At 47.2% G+C, this 22653-nt stretch overlaps 1 protein-coding gene across 1 annotated transcript; it reads right to left on the bottom strand.

The window, feature by feature from the left end:
* Positions 1–2431: 2431 nt before the first annotated feature.
* On the bottom strand, positions 2432–13060 carry LOC123089947 (protein NRT1/ PTR FAMILY 5.10). The gene is made up of 5 exons (XM_044511476.1): positions 12965–13060; positions 4284–4335; positions 3976–4193; positions 3284–3814; positions 2432–3196 (listed from the first exon to the last, which is right to left on the bottom strand). Exons 1-5 carry the CDS (start codon positions 13058–13060, stop codon positions 2432–2434), a joined length of 1662 nt encoding a protein of 553 aa, XP_044367411.1.
* Between the last annotated feature and the right edge of the window lie 9593 nt (positions 13061–22653).

The raw sequence follows: 22653 nt of genomic DNA, 5'->3' as shown, positions 1-22653 counted from the left end.
GCAAACATGAAATCACCAATCACCCGTCTCCATAACTTCTTTTGTTTCTATTTTATTTACTCAAATTTGTAGGGGCAATTTAAACAACATTTAATGTAACCAAACATGTGTATCAACACGATAGCTTAACTACCAACTACACCAGTGGCCAAAATCTGCCACATTACATATACTTTGCAACTTGAAATGTCGTTAAGCAGCATTTTCAAAATATGCAGTCGTTATTCGACATTGCTAGCTACTACTACCTACATAGTTTGACGTCGGCATCGTCTAGTCATCGTCCTCCTCCTACACCTCGTCCGAATTCGACAGGTCATCGAGGTAGGCGTAGGGGTCGGAGAGACGACCGCAAGCTCATGCTCCTCATCGTTGCCGTTTGTGGGACCAAAGTGCCCGCAGATGCGCTCCTACTTGCAACGGCGCGCGCCCACTTCGAGCTTGGAGAGCCGCAACAATACTCGGAGTGGGTCCTTGGCTCGGGCTCCGGTTGAGCCTCGACGAGGACGGGGACGAATATGACGATGGGGCCAACGTCATTGACGGAGATGATGGCGCCCAAGGCGCTAGATCCACGCCGCTCACCATGACAAGAGTCGTCGGCGCCACGGGAAGCGCCAGATCTACCGCGGGAGCTGCCAGGCCATGCCTTCTGCGGGAGGAGGATGCACCGGTTGTTGCAGCTCGGCACGGGGGGAGTTTGTTGTGTTTGTGTGCATATCAGGTCGAAAGATCCCCGTCCGCTAGCACGTTCAACCAAAAGTTGCATTCCGGCGCAGTGACATTGTCGAGGGGGAGGCAAAGACTATTGTTTTGATGGTGTGGACGCCTCGCCACGGTGAGGATACAATGCCGCATGGTGTCCATCCTACGAACCGCCAATGGAATCTGAGGGGGCAGCCGCGCCATTAATGGCAGGTAGTTAGTGGGCACGCCCCCCTATCGTCGGTCATTATTTGTGCGCGGTGCTGCATGTATAGGTCACACGCTGCTTCAAAACCTGGTTATGGTGCAAGGAGGAAGAAGATGAAGTGTCCCTCTTGTGCCGGCGGTTGTGTTTAGAGCGAACCCCAAACAAATGCCTCCATAGCCTCCATACTTGGAGGCTACAAGGTCATTTTTGGAGCTAGGTCCATCAATTTTGACGATTGCGACACATGACGACTTTGCTAGAGTTGCTTTGGAATCTTTATCCATTTTTTATATTTACAAGATGTTTGTACGTCATTTTTTATCTAGTATATCAAAATAGTTTATCCCGGTACTTCTATTTATCTCAACATGGACACATGCCACATCATCAAGGATTCAAATGAACATGTATGCATGCATGGAAAAAAAATTCAATTATTAGAATTAGCAGTTTTACTTACTCTGACTCTATGTCCCCCTTAGTGAAATATTAATCCGCAAATTATTAACAAATAAAAATATATCTTAAATTCAATATTTAATAATTATTTTTAATTTTGTCCATATATTATTAATCCGAATATTCATGTTTCATACAACCAAATCTCATTGAATATATTGCAATCGATTCCCGCGGCAACACGCAGCGTATCATCTTGTTTACACAAAGCGAAGTGCATGTACTGCTATAATCCAGCCACAATGAAATAAGCGGGCGTCTTCTTCAATTCGTGGATAATTCTATGGTGCTTCTTTTTTACAAAAAGAACTAAAAAACAAAATTATGTTGTCTTCGGAGCAGATGGATGTTTCCACCGGCTGTTGTATTTGGATAGGAAAACCAGGTTCCCAACAGCTACTTGCACGTGGTTCATGGATCCCCGCAGACCAGACGAAAACTGTGTTCCCCAAATCACATTCCGAAGTTCTTTTTCCTAATAAAAGAACTGAAAAGGAGATGCAGTGGCATTTTGTCTCGAGGTCGGCAGGGTAGCACCGCGTTGCCGAATGATGTTGGGTGCAACTCCTCTTGACCTAGCTTCCGAGTACCAACGCATGCTCTCACACTTGATCCATGGGAGCTAAGCCGTACCACACTACCACGAGGTGTTACACTTACACACAATGTTAGGCGTAGGGTAGGTCCGTGATGGACGAACTTTTCCGGTTTATTCCACCTCCGGGCTTTAGTACGTCTCCGTGTATCCTTTTCGGGACATGATGCAAGTGGTCCTGAAAAAGCGCGAGGAAAATTTGTGACACGTTTCATCAAGTGGTCAGGCTTTCCGAAAACTAGTGGACTGTTCCACACACTTTTGCGCTGCTACATTATAGTACAAAAAATTGAGTTATTTTGCGAGGTAATAGCACCCCAGGTACCCTAACTTGCACACAATGTGATGATTTAGTCTCAAAGTTGTAAAACTAAACCAAATCATACCTCAACTTGCACCCAATGTGATGTTTTAGTCCCAGGCCAATCGCAGCTCGCCAATTGGCTGCCAAGTGGCTGGGCCGGTCAGCGCACGGATTTTCTCACAAACCCCCCTGCGTTTTGCTGAATCAACCTGGCGAGCAGCCAGTAGAAGTAGTCGAGGTGCGCGCGGTTGAGGTTGTTGGAGAACCAGCTGGCGCCACCCTTCTTGGTGGCGCCGTCGATGGCGGAGATGAGGAAGCTGCTCAGGAAGTGGCCCACCCCGAAGATGCTGAGGAAGAAGGCCAGCCCCAGGCTGCGCAGCGCGTCGGGGACCTGGTCATAGAAGAACTCCTGCAGCCCGATCATGGCGAACACGTCCGACAGCCCGAACAGCACGTACTGCGGCACCATCCACCACAGGCTCATCGGCAGCGCCGCCTTGGGGTCGTCCACGAGGCCGGCCTCCCTCGCCACGCCCAGCCGCCTCGCCTCCACCAGCGCCGCCACCACCATGGCCACCAGGGCGAGGACCAGCCCGGTGCCGATCCTCTGCAGCATGGTGATGCCCGAGGACAGGCGCGTGAACCGCCGCGCCGCCGGCACGAAGAGCCGGTCGTAGACTGGGATGAAGGTGATGATGGTCAGGCTGATGAACGTCTGCAGCGCCGCCGGCGGCACGCGGAAGGTGGCGCCGATCCGCCGGTCCAGCGTCGCCGCCTGCTTCGTGAAGAAGGTCGACGACTGGGAGAAGATGACGACATAGATGATGCACGTCGCCCAGATGGGGAACAGCCGCAGCAGGCCCCGAACTTCCTCCCGGTGCTCCGCGTTGAACTCACCATCCTCGCCCGCGAGAGTACTGCTTGTCTAAACAACAGATCAACCACATTCAAAGTTAGCACTGTATGTAAGCCTGACAAGATCATACATTCAGAATTCTCATGGCCAAATTGCAGATTTCAAACGAGAAATGATGGATGATGAGTGATCATACTTGGCGCATTGGCTGGACTTGGAGCCTTTGAGGAGCGTGACGAAGGCCCTGGCGAGGCGGGCGAAGGGGCTGGACTGGGTGGAGGTGTAGTAGCGATACCGGCGGGTGCCGAGCAGGAACATGGCGAGCGCGAAGACCATGATGAGGCAGGGGATGCCGAAGCCGAGGCCCCAGCCGATGTTGTCCTGGATGTAGCTGGAGGCCATGGTGGTGGCGGCGATGCCGGAGCACATGCCGAAGTACCACCAGTTGAAGAAGGAGCTCCGAGAGACGGACTCGTCGGGGTGGTGCTGGTTGAACTGGTCGGCGCCGAACGCCTGCGCGCACGGCTTGTGCTCGGCCTCCGCCAGCGCCACCAGGTAGAGCGAGATGTAGAAGATGGTCACCTGCACCGGCGACGACGAGCACGCGCCCGAGAGCAAGGTGAAGCTAGTGCACCAGTCCGAGTGGAACACCGGGAGCGCCGAGGACAAGGTCAGCATGCCCATGCTCTGGAATGGCAACCCGGCTGTCAGTGGTCAGTCGGACGCACTTCTCTGTCAGTGGAAGTGCGCGGGCTTGATTGGGGGAGGGCGGACAGAAAGGGGTTCGTTCACGGAGCACTTTTTATGTCAAAAGGGGTATTTTTACGGGAGGGGAAAAGTGGGCTGACCACGACGAAGAGGACGGAGGCGAGCACGATGGTGCGGAACCGCCTGAGCCAGGCGTCGGCGATGCAGGCGACCAGCAGCGGCAGCATCATGGCGACGCCGCTCCACGCGTTCATCGCTGCGGCGGCGCCGGCGGTGGACTCCCCCAGCGGGCCCGTCAGGTAGCTGATGAAGTTGACCGACACCCCGTGGTACGCGAACCGCTCCGCGATCTCCACACCTTCAATTCCAAACGACACAGAAAAGACCCAAATTAAGGCCACCCCTCGATCGATAATCATCCATGTACTGGATCGGGGGCCGGACGTACCGAGGACGAACATGGCGGCAGACCATCGGCCGGTGGATGTTGGAAATATGCCCTAGAGGCAATAATAAATTGGTTATTATTATTCCTTGTTCATGATAATTGTTTATTATCCATGCTATAGTTGTATTGATAGGAAACTCAGATACATGTGTGGGTACATAGACAACACCATGTCCCTAGTAAGCCTCTAATTGACTAGCTCGTTGATCAACAGATGGTCACGGTTTCCTGACCATGGACATTGGATGTCGTTGATAACGGGATCACATCATTAGAAGAATGATGTGATGGACAAGACCCAATCCTAAGCCTAGCACAAAGATCGTAGTTCGTATGCTAAAGCTTTTCTAATGTCAAGTATCATTTCCTTAGACCATGAGATTGTGCAACTCACGGATACCGTAGGAATGCTTTGGGTGTACCAAACGTCACAACGTAACTGGGTGGCTATAAAGGTGCACTACAAGTATCTCCGAAAGTGTCTGTTGGGTTGGCACGAATCGAGACTGGGATTTGTCACTCCGTGTAAACGGAGAGGTATCTCTGGGCCCACTCGGTAGGACATCATCATAATGTGCACAATGTGACCAAGGGGTTGATCACGGGATGATGTGTTACGGAACGAGTAAAGAGACTTGCCGGTAACGAGATTGAACAAGGTATCGAGATACCGACGATCGAATCTCGGGCAAGTACAATACCGCTAGACAAAGGGAATTGTATACGGGATCGATTGAGTCCTTGACATCGTGGTTCATCCGATGAGATCATCATGGAACATGTGGGAGCCAACATGGGTATCCAGATCCCGCTGTTGGTTATTGACCAGAGAACGTCTCGGTCATGTCTGCATGGTTCCCGAACCCGTAGGGTCTACACACTTAAGGTTCGATGACGCTAGGGTTATAAAGGAAGTTTGTATGTGGTTACCGAATGTTGTTCGGAGTCCCAAATGAGATCCCGGACGTCACGAGGAGTTCCGGAATGGTCCGGAGGTAAAGATTTATATATGGGAAGTCCTGTTTTGGTCACCGAAAAGGTTTCGGGTTTTTCCGGTAACGTACCGGGACCATCGGGAGGGTCCCGGGGGTCCACCAAGTGGGGCCACCAACCCCGGAGGGCTGCATGGGCCAAGTGTGGGAGGGAACCAGCCCCAGGTGGGCTAGTGAGCCCCCCACAAGGGGCCCAAGGCGCAAGGGAGAGTGGGAGGTGGCAAACCCTAGGGCAGATGGGCCCTAAGGCCCACCCCAGGCGCGCCTCCCCTCTCTCCCCCTCTGGCCGCCACCCAGATGGCATCTGGGGGCTGCCACCACCCTTGGGGAGGGAACCCTAGAGGGGGCGCAGCCCCCTCCCCTCCCCCTATAAATACTTGAGGCCTAGGGGGCTGCCCAATACATGAGAACCTCTCCCTCTTGGCGCAGCCCTACCTCTCTTACTCCTCCTCTCCCGCGGTGCTTGGCGAAGCCCTGCTGGACTACCACGCTCCTCCATCACCACCACACCGTTGTGCTGCTGCTGGATGGAGTCTTCCTCAACCTCTCCCTCTCTCCTTGCTGGATCAAGGCGTGGGAGACGTCACCGGGCTGTACGTGTGTTGAACGCGGAGGTGCCGTCCGTTCGGCACTAGGATCTCCGGTGATTTGGATCACGACGAGTACGACTCCTTCAACCCCGTTCTCTTGAACGCTTCCACTTAGCGATCTACAAGGGTATGTAGATGCACTCTCCTTCCCCTCGTTGCTGGTTTCTCCATAGATAGATCTTGGTGACACGTAGGAAAATTTTGAATTTCTACTACGTTCCCCAACAGTGGTATCAGAGCCAGGTTTATTGCGTAGATTCTTTGCACGAGTAGAACACAAAGTAGTTGTGGGCGTTGATGTTGTTCAATATGCTTACCATTACTAGTCCAATCTTGTTTCGACGGTATTGTGGGATGAAGCGGCCCGGACCGACCTTACATGTACTCTTACGTGAGACAGGTTCCACCGACTGACATGCACTTGGTGCATAAGGTGGCTAGCGGGTGCTAGTCTCTCCCACTTTAGTCGGAACGGATTCGATGAAAAGGGTCCTTATGAAGGGTAAATAGCAATTGGCATATCACGTTGTGGTTTTGCGTAGGTAAGATACGTTCTTGCTAGAAACCCATAGCAGCCACGTAAAACATGCAAACAACAATTAGAGGACGTCTAACTTGTTTTTGCAGGGTATGCTATGTGATGTGATATGGCCAAGAATAATGTGATGAATGATATGTGATGTATGAGATTGATCATGTTCTTGTAATAGGAATCACGACTTGCATGTCGATGAGTATGACAACCGGCAGGAGCCATAGGAGTTGTCTTTATTTATTGTATGACCTGCGTGTCATTGAACAACGCCATGTAATTACTTTACTTTATTGCTAACCGGTAGCCATAGTAGTAGAAGTAATAAGTTGGCGAGACAACTTCATGGAGACACGATGATGGAGATCATGGTGTCATGCCGGTGACGATGATGATCATGGAGCCCCGAAGATGGAGATCAATGGAGCTATATGATATTGGCCATATCATGTCACTACTATATAATTGCATGTGATGTTTATTATGTTTATGCATCTTGTTTACTTAGAACGACGGTAGTAAATAAGATGATCCCTTACAACAATTTCAAGAAGTGTTCTCCCCTAACTGTGCACCGTTGCTAAAGTTCGTCGCTTCTAAGCACCACGTGATGATCGGGTGTGATGGATTCTTACGTTCACATACAACGGGTGTAAGACAGATTTACACACGCAAAACACTTAGGGTTAACTTGACGAGCCTAGCATGTACAGACATGGCCTCGGAACACAGAGACCGAAAGGTCGAGCATGAGTCGTATAGTAGATACGATCAACATGAAGATGTTCACCGATGATGACTAGTCCGTCTCACGTGATGATCAGACACGGCCTAGTTGACTCGGATCATGTAATCACTTAGATGACTAGAGGGATTTCTATCTGAGTGGGAGTTCATAAGATGAACTAATTATCCTGAACATAGTCAAATGATCTTTGCAAATTATGTCGTAAGCTCGCGCTTTAGTTCCACTGTTTAGATATGTTCCTAGAGCAAATATAGTTGAAAGTTGACAGTAGCAATTATGCGGACAGTAGAAAGCTTATGTCCTTAATGCACCGCTCAGTGTGCTGAACCCCAAACGTCGTTTGTGGATGTTGCGAACATTGGACATACACGTTTTGATAACTACGTGATGGTTCAGTTAAACGGTTTAGAGTTGAGGCACCAAAGACGTTTTCGAAACGTCGCGGAACATATGAGATGTTTCGAGGGTTGAAATTGGGATTTCAGGCTCGTGCCCACGTCAAGAGGTATAAGACCTCCGACGATTTTCTTAGCCTGCAAACTAAGGGAGAAAAGCTCAATCGTTGAGCTTGTGCTTAGATTGTCTGAGTGCAACAATCATTGAATCGAGTGGGAGTTGATCTTCCAGATGAGATAGTGATGGTTCTCCAAAGTCACTACCACCAAGCTGCTAGAGCTTTGTGATGAACTATAACATATCAAGGATAGATATGATGATCCTTGAGGTATTCACGATGTTTGACACCGCGAAAGTAGAAATCAAGAAGGAGCATCAATTGTTGATGGTTGGTGAAACCACTAGTTTCAAGAAGGGCAAGGGCAAGAAGGGATACTTCATGAAACGGCAAATCAGCTGCTGCTCCAGTGAAGAAACCCAAGGTTGAACCCAAACCCGAGACTAAGTGCTTCTGTGATAAGGGGAATAGTCACTAGAGCGAAATTACCCTAGATACTTGGTAGATGAGAAGGCTGGCAAGGTCGATAGAAGTATATTGGATATACAATATGTTAATGTGTACTTTACTAGTACTCCTAGTAGCACCAGGGTATTAGATACCGGTTCGGTTGCTAAGTGTTAGTAACTCGAAATAAAAGAGCTACGGAATAAACGGAGACTAGCTAAAGGTGAGCTGACGATATGTGTTGGAAGTGTTTCCAAGTTTGGTGTGATCAAACATCGCACGCTCCCTCTACCATCAAGATTAGTATTAAACCTGAATAATTGTCATTTGGTGTTTGCGTTGAGCATAGACATGATTGGAATATGTCTATCGCAATACGGTTATTCATTTAAGGAGAATAATGGTTACTCTATTTATTTGAATAATACCTTCAATGGTCTTGCACCTAAAGGAATGGTTTATTGAATCTCGATCGTAGTGATACACATTTTCATGCCAAAAATTATAAGATAGTAATGATAGTACCACTTACTTGTGGCACTGCCATGTAAGTCATATTGGTATAAAACGCATGAAGAAGCTCCATGTTGATGGATCTTTGGACTCACTCATTTTTGAAAAGTTTGAGACATGCGAACCATGTCTATTGGTGCATACGCATGAAGAAACTCCATGTAGATGGATCGTTTAGACTCACTTGATTTTGAATCACTTGAGATATGCAAATCATACCACATGGACAAGATAACTGAAAAGCCTCAGTTTCAGTAAGATAGAACTAGATAGCAACTTGTTGGAAATAACACATTTTGATGTGTGCATTCCAATGAGTGCTGAGGCATGCAGTGAATATCGTTATGTTCTTACTTCACATATGATTCGAGTAGATGTTGAGTATATTTACTTGATGAAACACAAGTCTGAATTATTGAATGGTTCAAGTAATTTCAGAGTGAAGTTTAAGATCTTCGTGACAAGAGGATAGAATGTCTATGATATGATCATAGAGATGAATATCTGAGTTACGAGTTTTGGCACACAATTAAGACATTGTGTAAATTGTTTCACAATTAATCCCGCCTGGAACACCATAGTGTGATGGTGTGTCCGAACATCATAGTAGCACCCTATTGGATATGGTGCGTACCTTGATGTCTCTTATCGAATTACCACTATCTTTCATGGTTTAGGCATTAGAGACAACCGCACTCAATTTAATAGGGTACCACGTAATTCCGTTGAGACGACACCGTTTGGAGAAACCTAAGTTGTCGTTTCTTAAAAGTTTGGGGCTGCGACACTTATGTGAAAAACTTTCAGGTTGATAAGCTCGAACCCAAAGCGGATAAAATGCATCTTCATAGGACACCCAAAACAGTTGGGTATACCTCCTAATTCAGATCCGAAAGCAATAGGGATTGTTTCTTGAATCGGGTCCTTTCTCGAGGAAAAGTTTGTCTCGAAGAATTGAGTGGGAGGATGGTGGAGACTTGATGAGGTTATTGAACCGTCACTTCAACCAGTGTGTAGCAGGGCATAGGAAGTTGTTCCTGTGGCACCTACACCAATTGAAGTAGAAGCTTATGATAGTGATCATGAAGTTTTGGATCAAGTCACTACCGTACCTCGTAGGGTGACAAGGATGCGTACCACTTCAGAGTGGCACAGTAATCCTGTCTTAAAGGTCATGTTGCTAGAAAACAATGAACCTACGAGCTATGGAGAAGCGATGGTGGGCCCATACTCCGACAAATGGTTAGAAGCCATGAAATCCGAGATAGGATCCATGTATCAAAACAAAGCATGGACTTTGGTGGACTTGCCCGATGATCGGCAAGCCATTGAGACAAATGGATCTTTAAGAAGAAGACAGACATGGACGGTAATGTCACCGTCTATGAAGCTTGACTTATGGCGAAGAGTTTTTCACAAGTTCAAGGAGTTGACTACGATGAGATTTTCTCATCTGTAGCGATGCTTAAGTCCGTCGGAATCATGTTAGCATTAGCTGCATTTATGAAATCTAGCATATGGATGTCAAAACGAGTTTCCTTACCAGTTTTGTAAGGAAAGGTTGTATGTCATACAATCAGAAAGGTTTTGTCGATCCTAAGGATGCTAAAAGGTATGCTAGCTCCAGGGATCCTTCCATGGACTGGAGTAAGCATCTCGGAGTTGGAATGTGCACTTTGATAAGATGATCAAAGATTTTAGGTTTATACAAAGTTTATGAGAAACTTGTATTTCCAAAGAAGTGAGTGGGAGCACTATAGAATTTCTGATGAGTATATGTTGTTGACATATTGATGATCAGAAATGATGTAGAATTTTCTGTAAAGCATATAGGGTTATTTGAAAAGTGTTTTTTCAATAGAAAACCTGGATTAAGCTGCTTGAACATTGAGCATCAAGATCTATAAGGATAGATCAAAACGCTTAATGGTACTTTCAAATGAGCACATACCTTGACATGATCTTGAAGGTGTTCAAGATGGATCAGTCAAAGAAGGAGTTCTTGCCTGAGTTGTAAGGTATGAAGTTAAGAGTTAAAGCTCGACCACGGCAGAAGAGAGAGAAACGACGAATGTCGTCCCCTATGCTTCAGACGTAGGCTCTATAGTATGCTATGCTGTGTACCGCACCGGAAGTGTGCCTTGCCATGAGTTAGTCAAGGGGTACAAGAATGATCCAGGAATGGATCATTGGACAGCGGTCAAAATTGTCCTTGGAGTAAATAAGGACATGTTTCTCGATTATGGAGGTGATAAAGAGTTCGGCGTAAAGGGTTACGTCGATGCAAGCTTTAACACCTATCCGAGTGACTCTGAGTAGCAAACCAGATACGTATAGTGGAGCAACCATTTGGAATAGCTCCAAGTGGAGCATGGAAGCAACATTTACAATATGACCTAGAGATTTGTGAAGTACATACGGATCTGAATGTTGCAGACCCGTTGACTAAAACCTCTCTCACAAGCAAAACATGATCAAAACCCCAGAACTCATTGAGTCTTAATCACATGGCGATGTGAACTAGTTTAGTGACACTAGTAAACTCTTTGGATGTTGGTCACATGGCGATGTGACCTATCAGTGTTAATCACATAGCGATGTGAACTAGATTATTGACTCTAGTGCAAGTGGGAGACTGTTGGAAATATGCCCTAGAGGCAATAATAAATTGGTTATTATTATTCCTTGTTCATGATAATCATTTATTATCCATGCTATAATTGTATTGATAGGAAACTCAGATACATGTGTGGGTACATAGACAACACCATGTCCCTAGTAAGCCTCTAATTGACTAGCTCGTTGATCAACAGATGGTCACGGTTTCCTGACCATGGACATTGGATGTCGTTGATAACGGGATCACATCATTAGAAGAATGATGTGATGGACAAGACCCAATCCTAAGCCTAGCACAAAGATCATAGTTCGTATGCTAAAGCTTTTCTAATGTCAAGTATCATTTCCTTAGACCATGAGATTGTGCAACTCACGGATACCATAGGAATGCTTTGGGTGTACCAAACGTCACAACGTAACTGGGTGGCTATAAAGGTGCACTACAGGTATCTCTGAAAGTGTCTGTTGGGTTGGCATGAATCGAGACTGGGATTTGTCACTCCGTGTAAACGGAGAGGTATCTCTAGGCCCACCCGGTAGGACATCATCATAATGTGCACAATGTGACCAAGGGGTTGATCACGGGATGATGTGTTACAGAACGAGTAAAGAGACTTGCCGGTAACGAGATTGAACAAGGTATCGAGATACCGACGATCGAATCTCAGGCAAGTACAATACTGCTAGACAAAGGGAATTGTATACGGGATCGATTGAGTCCTTGACATCGTGGTTCATCCGATGAGATCATCGTGGAACATGTGGGAGCCAACATGGGTATCCAGATCCCGCTGTTGGTTATTGACCGGAGAACGTCTCGGTCATGTCTGCATGGTTCCCGAACCCGTAGGGTCTACACACTTAAGGTTCGATGACGCTAGGGTTATAAAGGAAGTTTGTATGTGGTTACCGAATGTTGTTCGGAGTCCTGAATGAGATCCCGGACGTCACGAGGAGTTCCGGAATGGTCCGGAGGTAAAGATTTATATATGGGAAGTCCTGTTTTGGTCACCGGAAAGGTTTCGGGTTTTTCCGGTAACGTACCGGGACCACCGGGAGGGTCCCGGGGGTCCACCAAGTGGGGCCACCAACCCCGGAGGGCTGCATGGGCCAAGTGTGAGAGGGAACCAGCCCCAGGTGGGCTGGTGCACCCCCCACAAGGGCCCAAGGCGCAAGGGAGAGTGGGAGGGGGCAAACCCTAGGGCAGATGGGCCCTAAGGCCCACCCCAGGCGCGCCTCCCCTCTCTCCCCCTCTGGCCGCCACCCAGATGGCATCTGGGGGCTGCCGCCACCCTTGGGGAGGGAACCCTAGAGGGGCGCAGCCCCCTCCCCTCCCCCTATAAATACTTGAGGCCTAGGGGGCTGCCCAATACATGAGAACCTCTCCCTCTTGGCGCAGCCCTACCTCTCTTACTCCTGCTCTCCCGCGGTGCTTGGCGAAGCCCTACTGGACTACCACGCTCCTCCATCACCACCACGCCGTTGTGCTGCTGCTGGATGGAGTCTTCCTCAACCTCTCCCTCTCTCCTTGCTGGATCAAGGCGTGGGAGACGTCACCGGGCTGTACGTGTGTTGAACGCGGAGGTGCCGTCCGTTCGGCACTAGGATCTTCGGTGATTTGGATCACGACGAGTACGACTCCTTCAACCCCGTTCTCTTGAACGCTTCCGCTTAGCGATCTACAAGGGTATGTAGATGCACTCTCCTTCCCCTCGTTGCTGGTTTCTCCATAGATAGATCTTGGTGACACGCAGGAAAATTTTGAATTTCTGCTACGTTCCCCAACAGTGGAGGCGCGCGGGGCGGGGCCGCCGCGGAAGTCCACGACTCCGGGCACGGCACCGTCGGTCCGGGGCAGGAGGAGGGCGCGGGTGGCGTCCATTCTTGTTCAGTTGGGTCTGGTCAGTTGCGTGTGCGTGCCGACAAATCTTGAGTTGGAAGGGGCTGCACAAAGGATAATGCGACGGGGGTCGAGCCGGGCATCATATACCGTGGCGGCTGGCTGGGGTACAGTACGGGATCAGGGCAGCGCGCAGCACAACGGGCGGGCTCGAACAAGGAGGTACACGACACAGTGCCATCTGCCCTTTTCCCTTCGCTTTTCTCTCTTTTTCTTCTGGGAATCTTCCGCTTGGTTGACTGCGGGTTGGTTCAGCGAAACGGCAGGGGGTTTTGTGAGAAAATCCACGCGCTGACCGGCCCAGCCACTTGGTAGCCAATTGGCGAGCTGTGATTGGCCTGGGACTAAAACATCACATTGGGTGCAAGTTGAGGTATGGTTTGGTCTAGTTTTGCAACTTTGGGACTAAATCATCACATTGTGTGCAAGTTAGGGTACCTGGGGTGCTATTACCTCTTATTTTGCCTATTGCTAGTAGTTGACTAAACTTTTATATATAATATCTCACTCTCAAAAGGTACATCCTGAAGTTAAAATGCAGCTTAGAAAGTGCTTTAGCAAAAAAATAGTATAATACTCTCTTCGTCCGGATTACTTGTCGTGGAAATGGGTAAAAGTGAATGTATCTAGAACTAAAATATGTCTAGATACATCCATTTCTGCGACAAGTACTTCCGGACGAAGGGAGTATATTCTCCACATATATACATAGATGGGTATGATTGTTAAATATGAGTATCAGATATGACACACCCTTTTTTTTGCTTTCCTTGAATTTGGCCCCATCAATTCCAGTCATCGGGCCATGCGTGGAGCGAGTGTGGGGCTGTAGGTGGTCTTTCTGAAGTGTAGTGAAAGTGCATCTAGGCCTTTTATTGAATTTGTGGTGATTCATGACAAAGCAATTAAGATGGCTAATGATTTCATGATTTATCAAGCTTATTTTGAAAAAAAATCGCGAATACGCAAAGCTTGCGTATCATTTCATTGATAGAAGGAGTAGAATGAGTACACAGGGGTACAACACATGACACGAACGCAGGCAGGCGTGCACATGGTGCTCGGAGCAGGGGGGACAAGGGATGCTCAGCCCGTACAGAGGATACAACACAGGTAAACCTACCAGACCCGAGCCAAGGGCGGCAAGGCCAAGCCAATGAGAACTCCAACATCATCCGAACCAAAACCGGGGACACCGCGAGCGATCAAGATAATGCCTTCAAGAAGGAATATGACACCGAGACACCGTCACTATCCGGTCCGAGGGACCCGGACCTAGGGTTTCCCCTGAGCTCGAAGAGGGGCGCAGCTGAAGGCCTTGGCAGCGCCTCCAAGGAGAAAAACGACACCCGTAGGCGCCGTCACTACCAGCACCGGCGAGCCGAGCAGGGATCTCTCCCTGGCCTGAAGCTGAGCGATCCCATAGCCGCCGAGTCCGGAATCGAAGATGGGGAGGCCAACGCTGGTCTGAACCACCATGTCAGGAAGGGGTTGGCGGGGCTGCACCTGCCGTCGGAAGGTGGCAACGCCTCCAAACCCGCGAGCATAGGATCTGGCAAAAGAGGGAGACTTTGAGGCGTACAGGGTAGGGCGGGCGAGAAGGCGAACCAAGCAGGGATCTGGGGACAACGACGTCCTGCAACGCCGGCAAGCAAGGACTAGAGGGACGCAGATCCGAGCTGCCGTGGCCTTAACCATCGGGGCATCAGCGAGCAAGGTAAGCTGGAAGGAACACAGCTACCTAGTCGCAGAGGCTGAAGCTGCCCGGAAGGGGACGCCAGCAGTGGGGGACACCGGAGAGACGCGGGTCCGAGGCCGCCGGGACCGAAACAACCCCGACCCGAGACCACCGCGGGAAGCCTTATGCCAGCCACAACCACATACGCATCACCGTCTCGACGCAAGAGCAATCACCATGGCTCAGGGGTGGAGGGCCGCCGGAGACCGTGGCAGCGGCCAAGATTGTTGGAACCGCCGCCGGCCGGCAGGCACGAGCAGCAGCAGGCGGGAGAGCGCCCGAGGATCGCCGGGGATGGTCTTGGGGTTGCGGGCCAAGGGGGCGGAGGCGTCTGAGGAGGGGGACGCCCGCGGCGGCAGGGGATGGTGGGGGAGGAGCGGCTTGCCGGAGGTGGGGGCCAGGCCAACGAGGGGACCGGATCCGCTGCCGCCGGACCAGCGGGAGGAGCCGCCGCCGCAATAGGGGGTGGGGCGCGGGGGTGGTCGCGGAGGGGGATTGGGGTGTGAGGGACGCAGATCCGCCCCGCCGGCACCTTCCTCGGGACCGGCGCGGCTTCGCTGGCCGGCCCTCCAGCGGCGGCGAAGCAGGGTAGGGCGGCGGCGGGGGTTGTGCTGGAGATGGCTAGGGTTCCCCCCGTGTAGCCAGAGGAGGGCGACGCGGGGGGCCCTTCTATTTTGAAAAATTTAGTCTATTATGTTTAATAGAAACACTATTGGTGAACCCCCCCCTTCGTGTGCTCTATCCTTTGTAGCTTGTAATGGCAATGGATATCCACGTCGAGTTTAAAAACAATCATACTATTAGAGGAGCACTGATTACCTTCAATCTAGTTTTGATCATAGTAATAAACTTCTTCTCTAAAGACTTAGGAATTTTTGAATCCAGAAAGTGATTAAGCTAAGCAAGGTTACTTCTAGCAGCTTTTGTTATCACAAAACGTCTTTGTCACCGGACCAAACACAAGCAGAAAATATGACGGTTGTGAATAATAAAGGGAATAGCCAGAGTAGAGGTTTCACTTGCAATTGTGTACACATGCTTGGAATCATAAAATAGACATTGACATCGGTATGACTAAAAAGTAAATGCTCTATAACTAGAGAAGTGGGTGATGCGTCCTTTTGACACCATGTCCGACTACCACTGAATCGAGGGTTGAATTGTCCAACCTTAACCCAATCCATCTCACGGGTTACCTCGATTATTTAGAAAATATCATTCCAAAGCATTAGCGTATTGTGACTACATTGTAGTCCCTCCTAGGAATTGGTTCTACCTATTGCACTAGCCGGTGTTTGGTGTGGCCTTCCACTCTTTCACGTGTGTTGCCTCTTCTTGTACTGATATTCGATGCCTTGGGTATCCACAAGTCCTTGGATCAAGGAGGAGACATTGGGACAAACCATTGTGCATATACAAAAAAGGAAAATCATACTGTCAATCCTATAGTTGTGTGTGCACAGGGCCACAAGCCCACGAGGCTATGCCTCGTCCCTTAGCCCGAGGGGATTACTAACACATGCAATCAAATCACATGAAGAAGACATTGTGTAAAGTGATGGTCCTACAATGTCACTGATAAACTGGAAAGTGCTGTTTTGAAAAGTGTGTGGTTTAAATTCTGAGGCTAGGCTGAGGAAAGTCAGAGCTAATATTGAGGAATGCCAGTGCTCTGCTACCTATCTGCACGAGGCAAAATGTGCTTTGTTTGATCATGTTTCATTCAAAAGATATGCCCTTGATGTTTTGATAATTTTGTTTGTGCCCCCTCTGATGGAGCCTCGAGTGGTATTATTGTCTTATGGAGCTCTATTGTTTTTACTCGTAGATTATTTGATATCAAGCCTTTTTGCATCACGATAGAATTCACCACGTCACATAGTTTTGAGACTTGGTCTTTAGTGAATGTGTATAGGCCTTGTTAGGGTGAAAAGGAGAGATGACCTTGTTAGTTGGCTTTATAATTTGCAAATCCCTCCTAATAACAATTAGCTTCTTGTTGATGATTTTGATTTAATCAGATCTCTAGATAACAGAAATCTTCCATGTGGTGATGTAAATTATATTTTCTTTTTGAATGAGATCATTGGGCATTTGGGATTCTTGAGTTGCATTTGAAAGGAAGGTCTTTCACATGGTCTAATATGTAGGATTCACCTTGGCTGGCACAACTAGATTGGTTTTGACCTATTCTAATTGGATTTCAGTTTACCCTAATGCAGTTGTGCTCCCTCTTACCAAAATCACCTCGGATCATGTGCCTTGTGTCATTTCTATTGATACTAATATTCCCAAGGACAAAATATTCGTCTAGATAACTATTGGATGAAGATGCCTGGGTTTTTGGATTGTGTGCAAAATCCTCGGTTGCCCCCTGTCCGGAAGCATGATTCTGTAGGTTTATTATTTGAAAAGTTCAAACGTCTTAGATATGCTCAAAAGAAATGGGACATAAACATGGACATAATTAAACTTTAGCTTGAGGCATGCAATAGTGTTATCTTGGCTCTTGATTTCTTGGAGGAGAATCAACAATTATCCAGGTTTGAATTTAATTTAGAAAAATTATTAAACTTCATGTTGAGGATCTTATGCACCTTCAGTAACTTTATTGGAAGAAGCAATGCACTATTCTTTGGATAAAGTGGTGGAGGGAAATTCTAAGTTCTTTCATGCCATGGCCACTAAGAGATACCACAGAAACAATATTGCTAGCGTAAAAGTAAAGGATAATGTAATTATTCATGATCATCAATAAAATTGGGGGTATTATCTAGTATCCTTTTAAATATCGCATGGGCTTGGCATAGGTTACTGCCATGGGATTTTATTTGGAGGCCCTTTTACCATCGGCTTCGCGCCTTAAGGATTTGTCTTCACCTTTTACTCACAAAGAAATTAAGGACATCATCAAAAATTTCCTCATAATAGGGCCACTGGCCCAGGTTTTAAATAAGACTTTTAGAACCTTATTAGGGACTTCTTTGAAGGCAAATAGTATCAATGATTCTCTCTTTACCATAATTCCAAAAGTTTTGTCCCATGAAGATCCTAATGATTTAAGGCCCATCTCCTTGACCAACACCTGCCTTGAAGTCCTAAATGGCTAGCCAACCATTTGTAGCATGTGATCTTCAGGTGTATCCATGAGAATTAGTATATCTTTCTTAAATGTGGACCCATTAAGATTGTATTGCCTGGACCTTGGAATATTTTTTTCATTATTACAAGTCCAAGAGGCCTATCCTTATTATCAGAATTGACAATGAAAAAGCTTTTGGCATTATAGATCATGAAGTAATTCTTCATGTGCTTAAACATAAAAGTTTTGATGAGAAGTGGAGAGCTTGGGTTAAGGAGAACTTATCTTCTGGGACCCCATCTATCCTCCTTAATGATGTGCGAGGGAAAATTCCATTATAGAGGATGCGTTCGTTAGGGGGATCCTCTGCCCCCTGCTCTTTGTGCTAGCTACCAATTTGTCACAATTTGCGACCAATGATTTACTACACAAAGGTTTATTATCCTTGCCTTATACCTTCTCATGACCCATATTTTCCAATTGTGCACTATGCGGATGATACTTTGCTGATGATACCGGTTGCGGCTTCGCAGTTGATTGCTTTAAGGGACATATTACATGTTTTACATGCTTCCACTCGGCTTAAAGTCATCTTCAACAAATATCATATGGTGCCCATCAATGTGGATCATGCTTGATTGTAACATGGGATCCATGCCTTTTACATATCTTGGTACATATGTGTACTACCAGGCCTAAGATTCAGGATCTTGTGCCGGTGGTAAACAGAGCTAAATGTAGGATCTTGACCAGTTCATCCCTTCTCTCTGAGGGTGCTCGCCTCTAGCTACTCAAGTCTGCCCTGTCATGCAGATCAAATTATTTCTCATGCAGCCTTTAGCTCCCTCCTTGTATTGTTAAGCAACTTGAGAGGATTGAACGACAATGCCTTTGGTGTGCTTCTGATAATGTTATGAAACATTCACTTTCTGCCTAGACTATGGTCTACCAGCCTAAAGAGAATGGCAGTGTGGGGATTATTAACGTAGAAATTCAAAATAAAGCTCTGCTGACTAAACAATTGCACAAGTTTTATAATAAATTTGATATCCCCCAGGCCTCTTTAGTTTCGAACACCTATTACGATGGAGTGGTGCCTCATGTTATTGTATTATGTGGGTCCTTTTTGTGGAGATACGTTATTGAAGCTTAATATGGGGTCTTACTGCTGGGAAGGTTAATATTGGTGATTCTGTGTTTTTTGGGTCTGATTCATGGCTACTCACTAACAATGTCCATCCTCTAAGACAACATTTACCTTGTCCGTTTTCTTATGCCATCGATGATAAGATCTCTCGCCTCTTGTCTCTTGAGGTTACTAGATGATCCGTTGCACCATTGGTGTAGAGACCGACCACAGACCCAAAAGTAAAGTGAACTATTTGGAGGATTGTTTTCCCTAGCTTTCTGTACTAACACATAAGCCATTTTCTTCAGTAGGTGAATGGACTCTGAGTTTTTTTTCCTTTACCCCAGCTCTCCACATCTCGTAATTGCGACAAAAAACAACAACCGAGAAATTAGGTGTACCATTTGAAGGATGTTCCATGTGATTTGCCTGCAAACAATTATATTCGTATTGCATCTCTATGCCTTGTATATATATGATAGACAAACAATAAGTTCATTATGATATATTTCTTAGTGGTCATTAAACAATAATAGTTGCCAGCACTAGTTTGTTTAGGTTCATCCTATAGTTCAAGTTATCTAAGCATGATACATGACAATTCGAGTAACTACCCCTAGATTATAGCAACCATCTGTTCATACTGGTCGCACTTAGACACAAACTCTCTAAGTCACCGGTTTTCATCACGCATGGATCTGGACCCGGGTCCTTCGCCCTTTCTTCGATGCAACGTCTCATGGATATGGAGTTAGCCGCGTCTCATGCACTCGACTCAGCGTGAAGCATAACCAACATTGACATGTGGGTCCATGAAGGACTTCATTGTCTGACTTTGTTTGCGTATGGCCAAGCCGGCGCGCTACACACATGTGCTAAGTGTGGCGCCTTTACCCGGGATTTTCCTGCCTGGTCCTCAATCATCACGGGCCCTGGTCAGCTGATGCCTGCAAGCCAAACATGGTAGTGTAGCACTTTCACAGAAGTATCCCAATGAGTAATCGTCCCAACAAAGATCGAAGGAGAGTATTTATAGTGGCGCTTCTATGACACACAAGGTGTCAAAGCTCTTGTGTGAATTAACTGCAAATATTGTTACTGTCATGAATCGTGGATAAACCAGTTGTGCAAATATAAAGAGATTTGAAAGTAACAACTATATTACTATTAAAAGCAAATAACATGAGAAAGGCTAACAATTGTGTATCCTGCAATAAAGAGGTTAGGCGCGGAGAGATTTTAGTTCATGGTAACAATGTATAAAGCGTGCAAGTGCGATGGTAGTAATAGTTACCTTGTATTGTATTCATAGCATTTGATATATGTGTTCTGTAGGAGGATCACCCTAAGGTTATGCAACTCTTCCATGTGGGGTTATATTTTATTCTATCCTCTTGCTTCTTCGTTAATTAAGGTCCTTAAACCGGAACCAAGCATCAAGTTTAATGGATCACTGTTATCTCATATTGTCTTCTGTCCTCATAGATATCTCCAAGTATCACATCAGAGGTCAAAGATTTCCTAAACAATACATGTTACCTATGTAGGTCTTGGGATCATGTTGCATGGGCCCATAAATTGGACAACATGCATAGAGTTCACCACAGTATAACAACATACTTCCTCCATCCCAAAATAAGTGTCTCAAATCGAGTACAATTTTGTACTAAAGTTAGTACAAAGTTAAGACACTTATTTTGGGACAGAGGGGGTAGTAGATAGATCACACTACTACGAATGCAAATAACGACATATAGAATAGGCACAAATTAATCTTACCACTTACCTACATCTCCCTGGTATGTCCATTTTGCATCATGTTTATCTACTGTTATTTATGTTGTTTTATTGCATAATAATGCCTTTTGGAGTAATTCTAATGCCTTTTTATCTCATAATATGCAAGGTACACATAAAGGGGAAGAATTCCGACAGCTAGAAATTTGGACCTGAAAAAGCTACGTTAGACTACCTATTCCGCACAACTCCAAATGAGCTGAAACTTCACGAGATTTTTTACGGAATAAATGCGAATTATTAGAGCCAATAAGTACCAGAGGGGGCCCACCAGGTGGGCACAACCCACCTGGGCGCTGTCGGTGTCAAAACCGACGGTTCTCGGGTAGGGGGTCCCGAACTGTGTGTCTAAGGCTAATGGTAATAGGAGACTGGGGACACGATGTTTACCCAGGTTCAGGCCCTCTCGATGGAGGTAATACCCTACTTCCTGCTTGATTGATCTTGATGATATGAGTATTACAAGAGTTGATCTACCACGAGATCGTAGAGGCTAAACCCTAGAAGCTAGCCTATGATTATGATTGTTGTTGTCCTACGGACTAAACCCTCCGATTTATATAGACACCGGAGGGGGCTAGGATTACATAGAGTCGGTTACAGAGAAGGAGATCTAACATCCGAATCGCCAAGCTTGCCTTCCATGCAAAGGAGAGTCCCATCCGGACATGGGACGAAGTCTTCAATCTTGTATCTTCATAGTCCAACAGTCCGGCCAAAGTATATAGTCCGGTTGTCCGGATACCCCCTAATCCAGGACTCCCTCAGTAGCCCCTGAACTAGGCTTCAATGACGATGAGTCTGACACGCATATTGTCTTCGGCATTGCAAGGCGGGTTCCATCTCCAAATACTCCAAGATAAATTCCGAACACAAGGATCGTGTCCGGCTCTGCAAGACAAATTTCACGTACCACCACAGAGAGAACAATACTCCACAAATCTAATTTGCTGTCAATCGTGACATTACATCATGGCCGAGTCATTATTCGAGCCGTTTCCTCACAGCCAGCCACCGCACATACTGCGAGGCGGTTTCCTCGGCACGTCTTGTCGAAGCAGAGATCGTGTCCCCTTATCACGGGATTTTCATTAATAAGGGTACGGGTAACCCAACCGTGTCATTTAACGTGGCGCTTGGAAAATAAGAATTTTAACAGGAAAGTGGGGAGGCGCATAGTTTTCGCCGCCTCTGTAAAGGGACAAGGATCCCCCATTCTTACCCACGCCTTCTTCCTCCTTTGCTCATCCATTCTCGCACTCTTGAGCCCCAGCGCCCAAGTTCTCACCTTCTCCGTAGGACCATTCGCAGCATGTCCGGAGCGGGAGGCAAGTGGATGGCCTCCTCCGTCACGGAGGAGGACATTACCAAGCTTCGGGTGGCCAGATACCTGGCCACAAACATCGCACACAGGCTGCCAGCGAAGGGACAAATCACCCCCACTCTAAAGTCTCGGTAGAGAGTAGTGTTCCTCTCATATTTCGTCCGTGGACTAGGATTTCCACTTCACCCATTCGTCCGCGGGCTAATGTTTTACTATGGGCTAGACTTTCATGATCTAGCCCCAAATTTCATCCTCAACATCTCGGTGTTCATTGTCGTGTGCGAGGCCTTCCTCCGCATCAAGCCCCACTTTGGCCTGTGGCTGCAAATCTTCTGCGTGAAGCCGAAGATCGTGAGCGGCTAGAAGGCGGAGTGCGGAGGCGCCATGGTGGGCAGAATGCCCAACGTTACATGGCTTGACGGCTCCTTTGTGGAGACCGTGAAAGGGTGGCAATCAGGGTGGTTTTACATCACCGAGCCACGCAACGCCAACTGGGCAGCGGCCC

This window comes from Triticum aestivum, chromosome 4B (assembly GCF_018294505.1).
Source record: "Triticum aestivum cultivar Chinese Spring chromosome 4B, IWGSC CS RefSeq v2.1, whole genome shotgun sequence".
Classification (NCBI taxonomy): Eukaryota; Viridiplantae; Streptophyta; class Magnoliopsida; order Poales; family Poaceae; genus Triticum; species Triticum aestivum.
Note: the sequence above shows the minus strand (reverse complement) of the source record. Positions and strands in the feature narration are given on the sequence as shown.

Excerpts from the sequence above, each read along its gene's own strand:
- LOC123089947 (XM_044511476.1), bottom strand. The coding sequence starts at position 13,060 with ATGGACGCCACCCGCGCCCTCCTCCTGCCCCGGACCGACGGTGCCGTG. Across the intron at positions 4,194-4,283 it reads TGCCGCCATGTTCGTCCTCG|GTGTGGAGATCGCGGAGCGG; the intron begins GTACGTCCGGCC and ends TTGGAATTGAAG. Across the intron at positions 3,815-3,975 it reads CCTCCGTCCTCTTCGTCGTG|AGCATGGGCATGCTGACCTT; the intron begins GTCAGCCCACTT and ends TTGCCATTCCAG.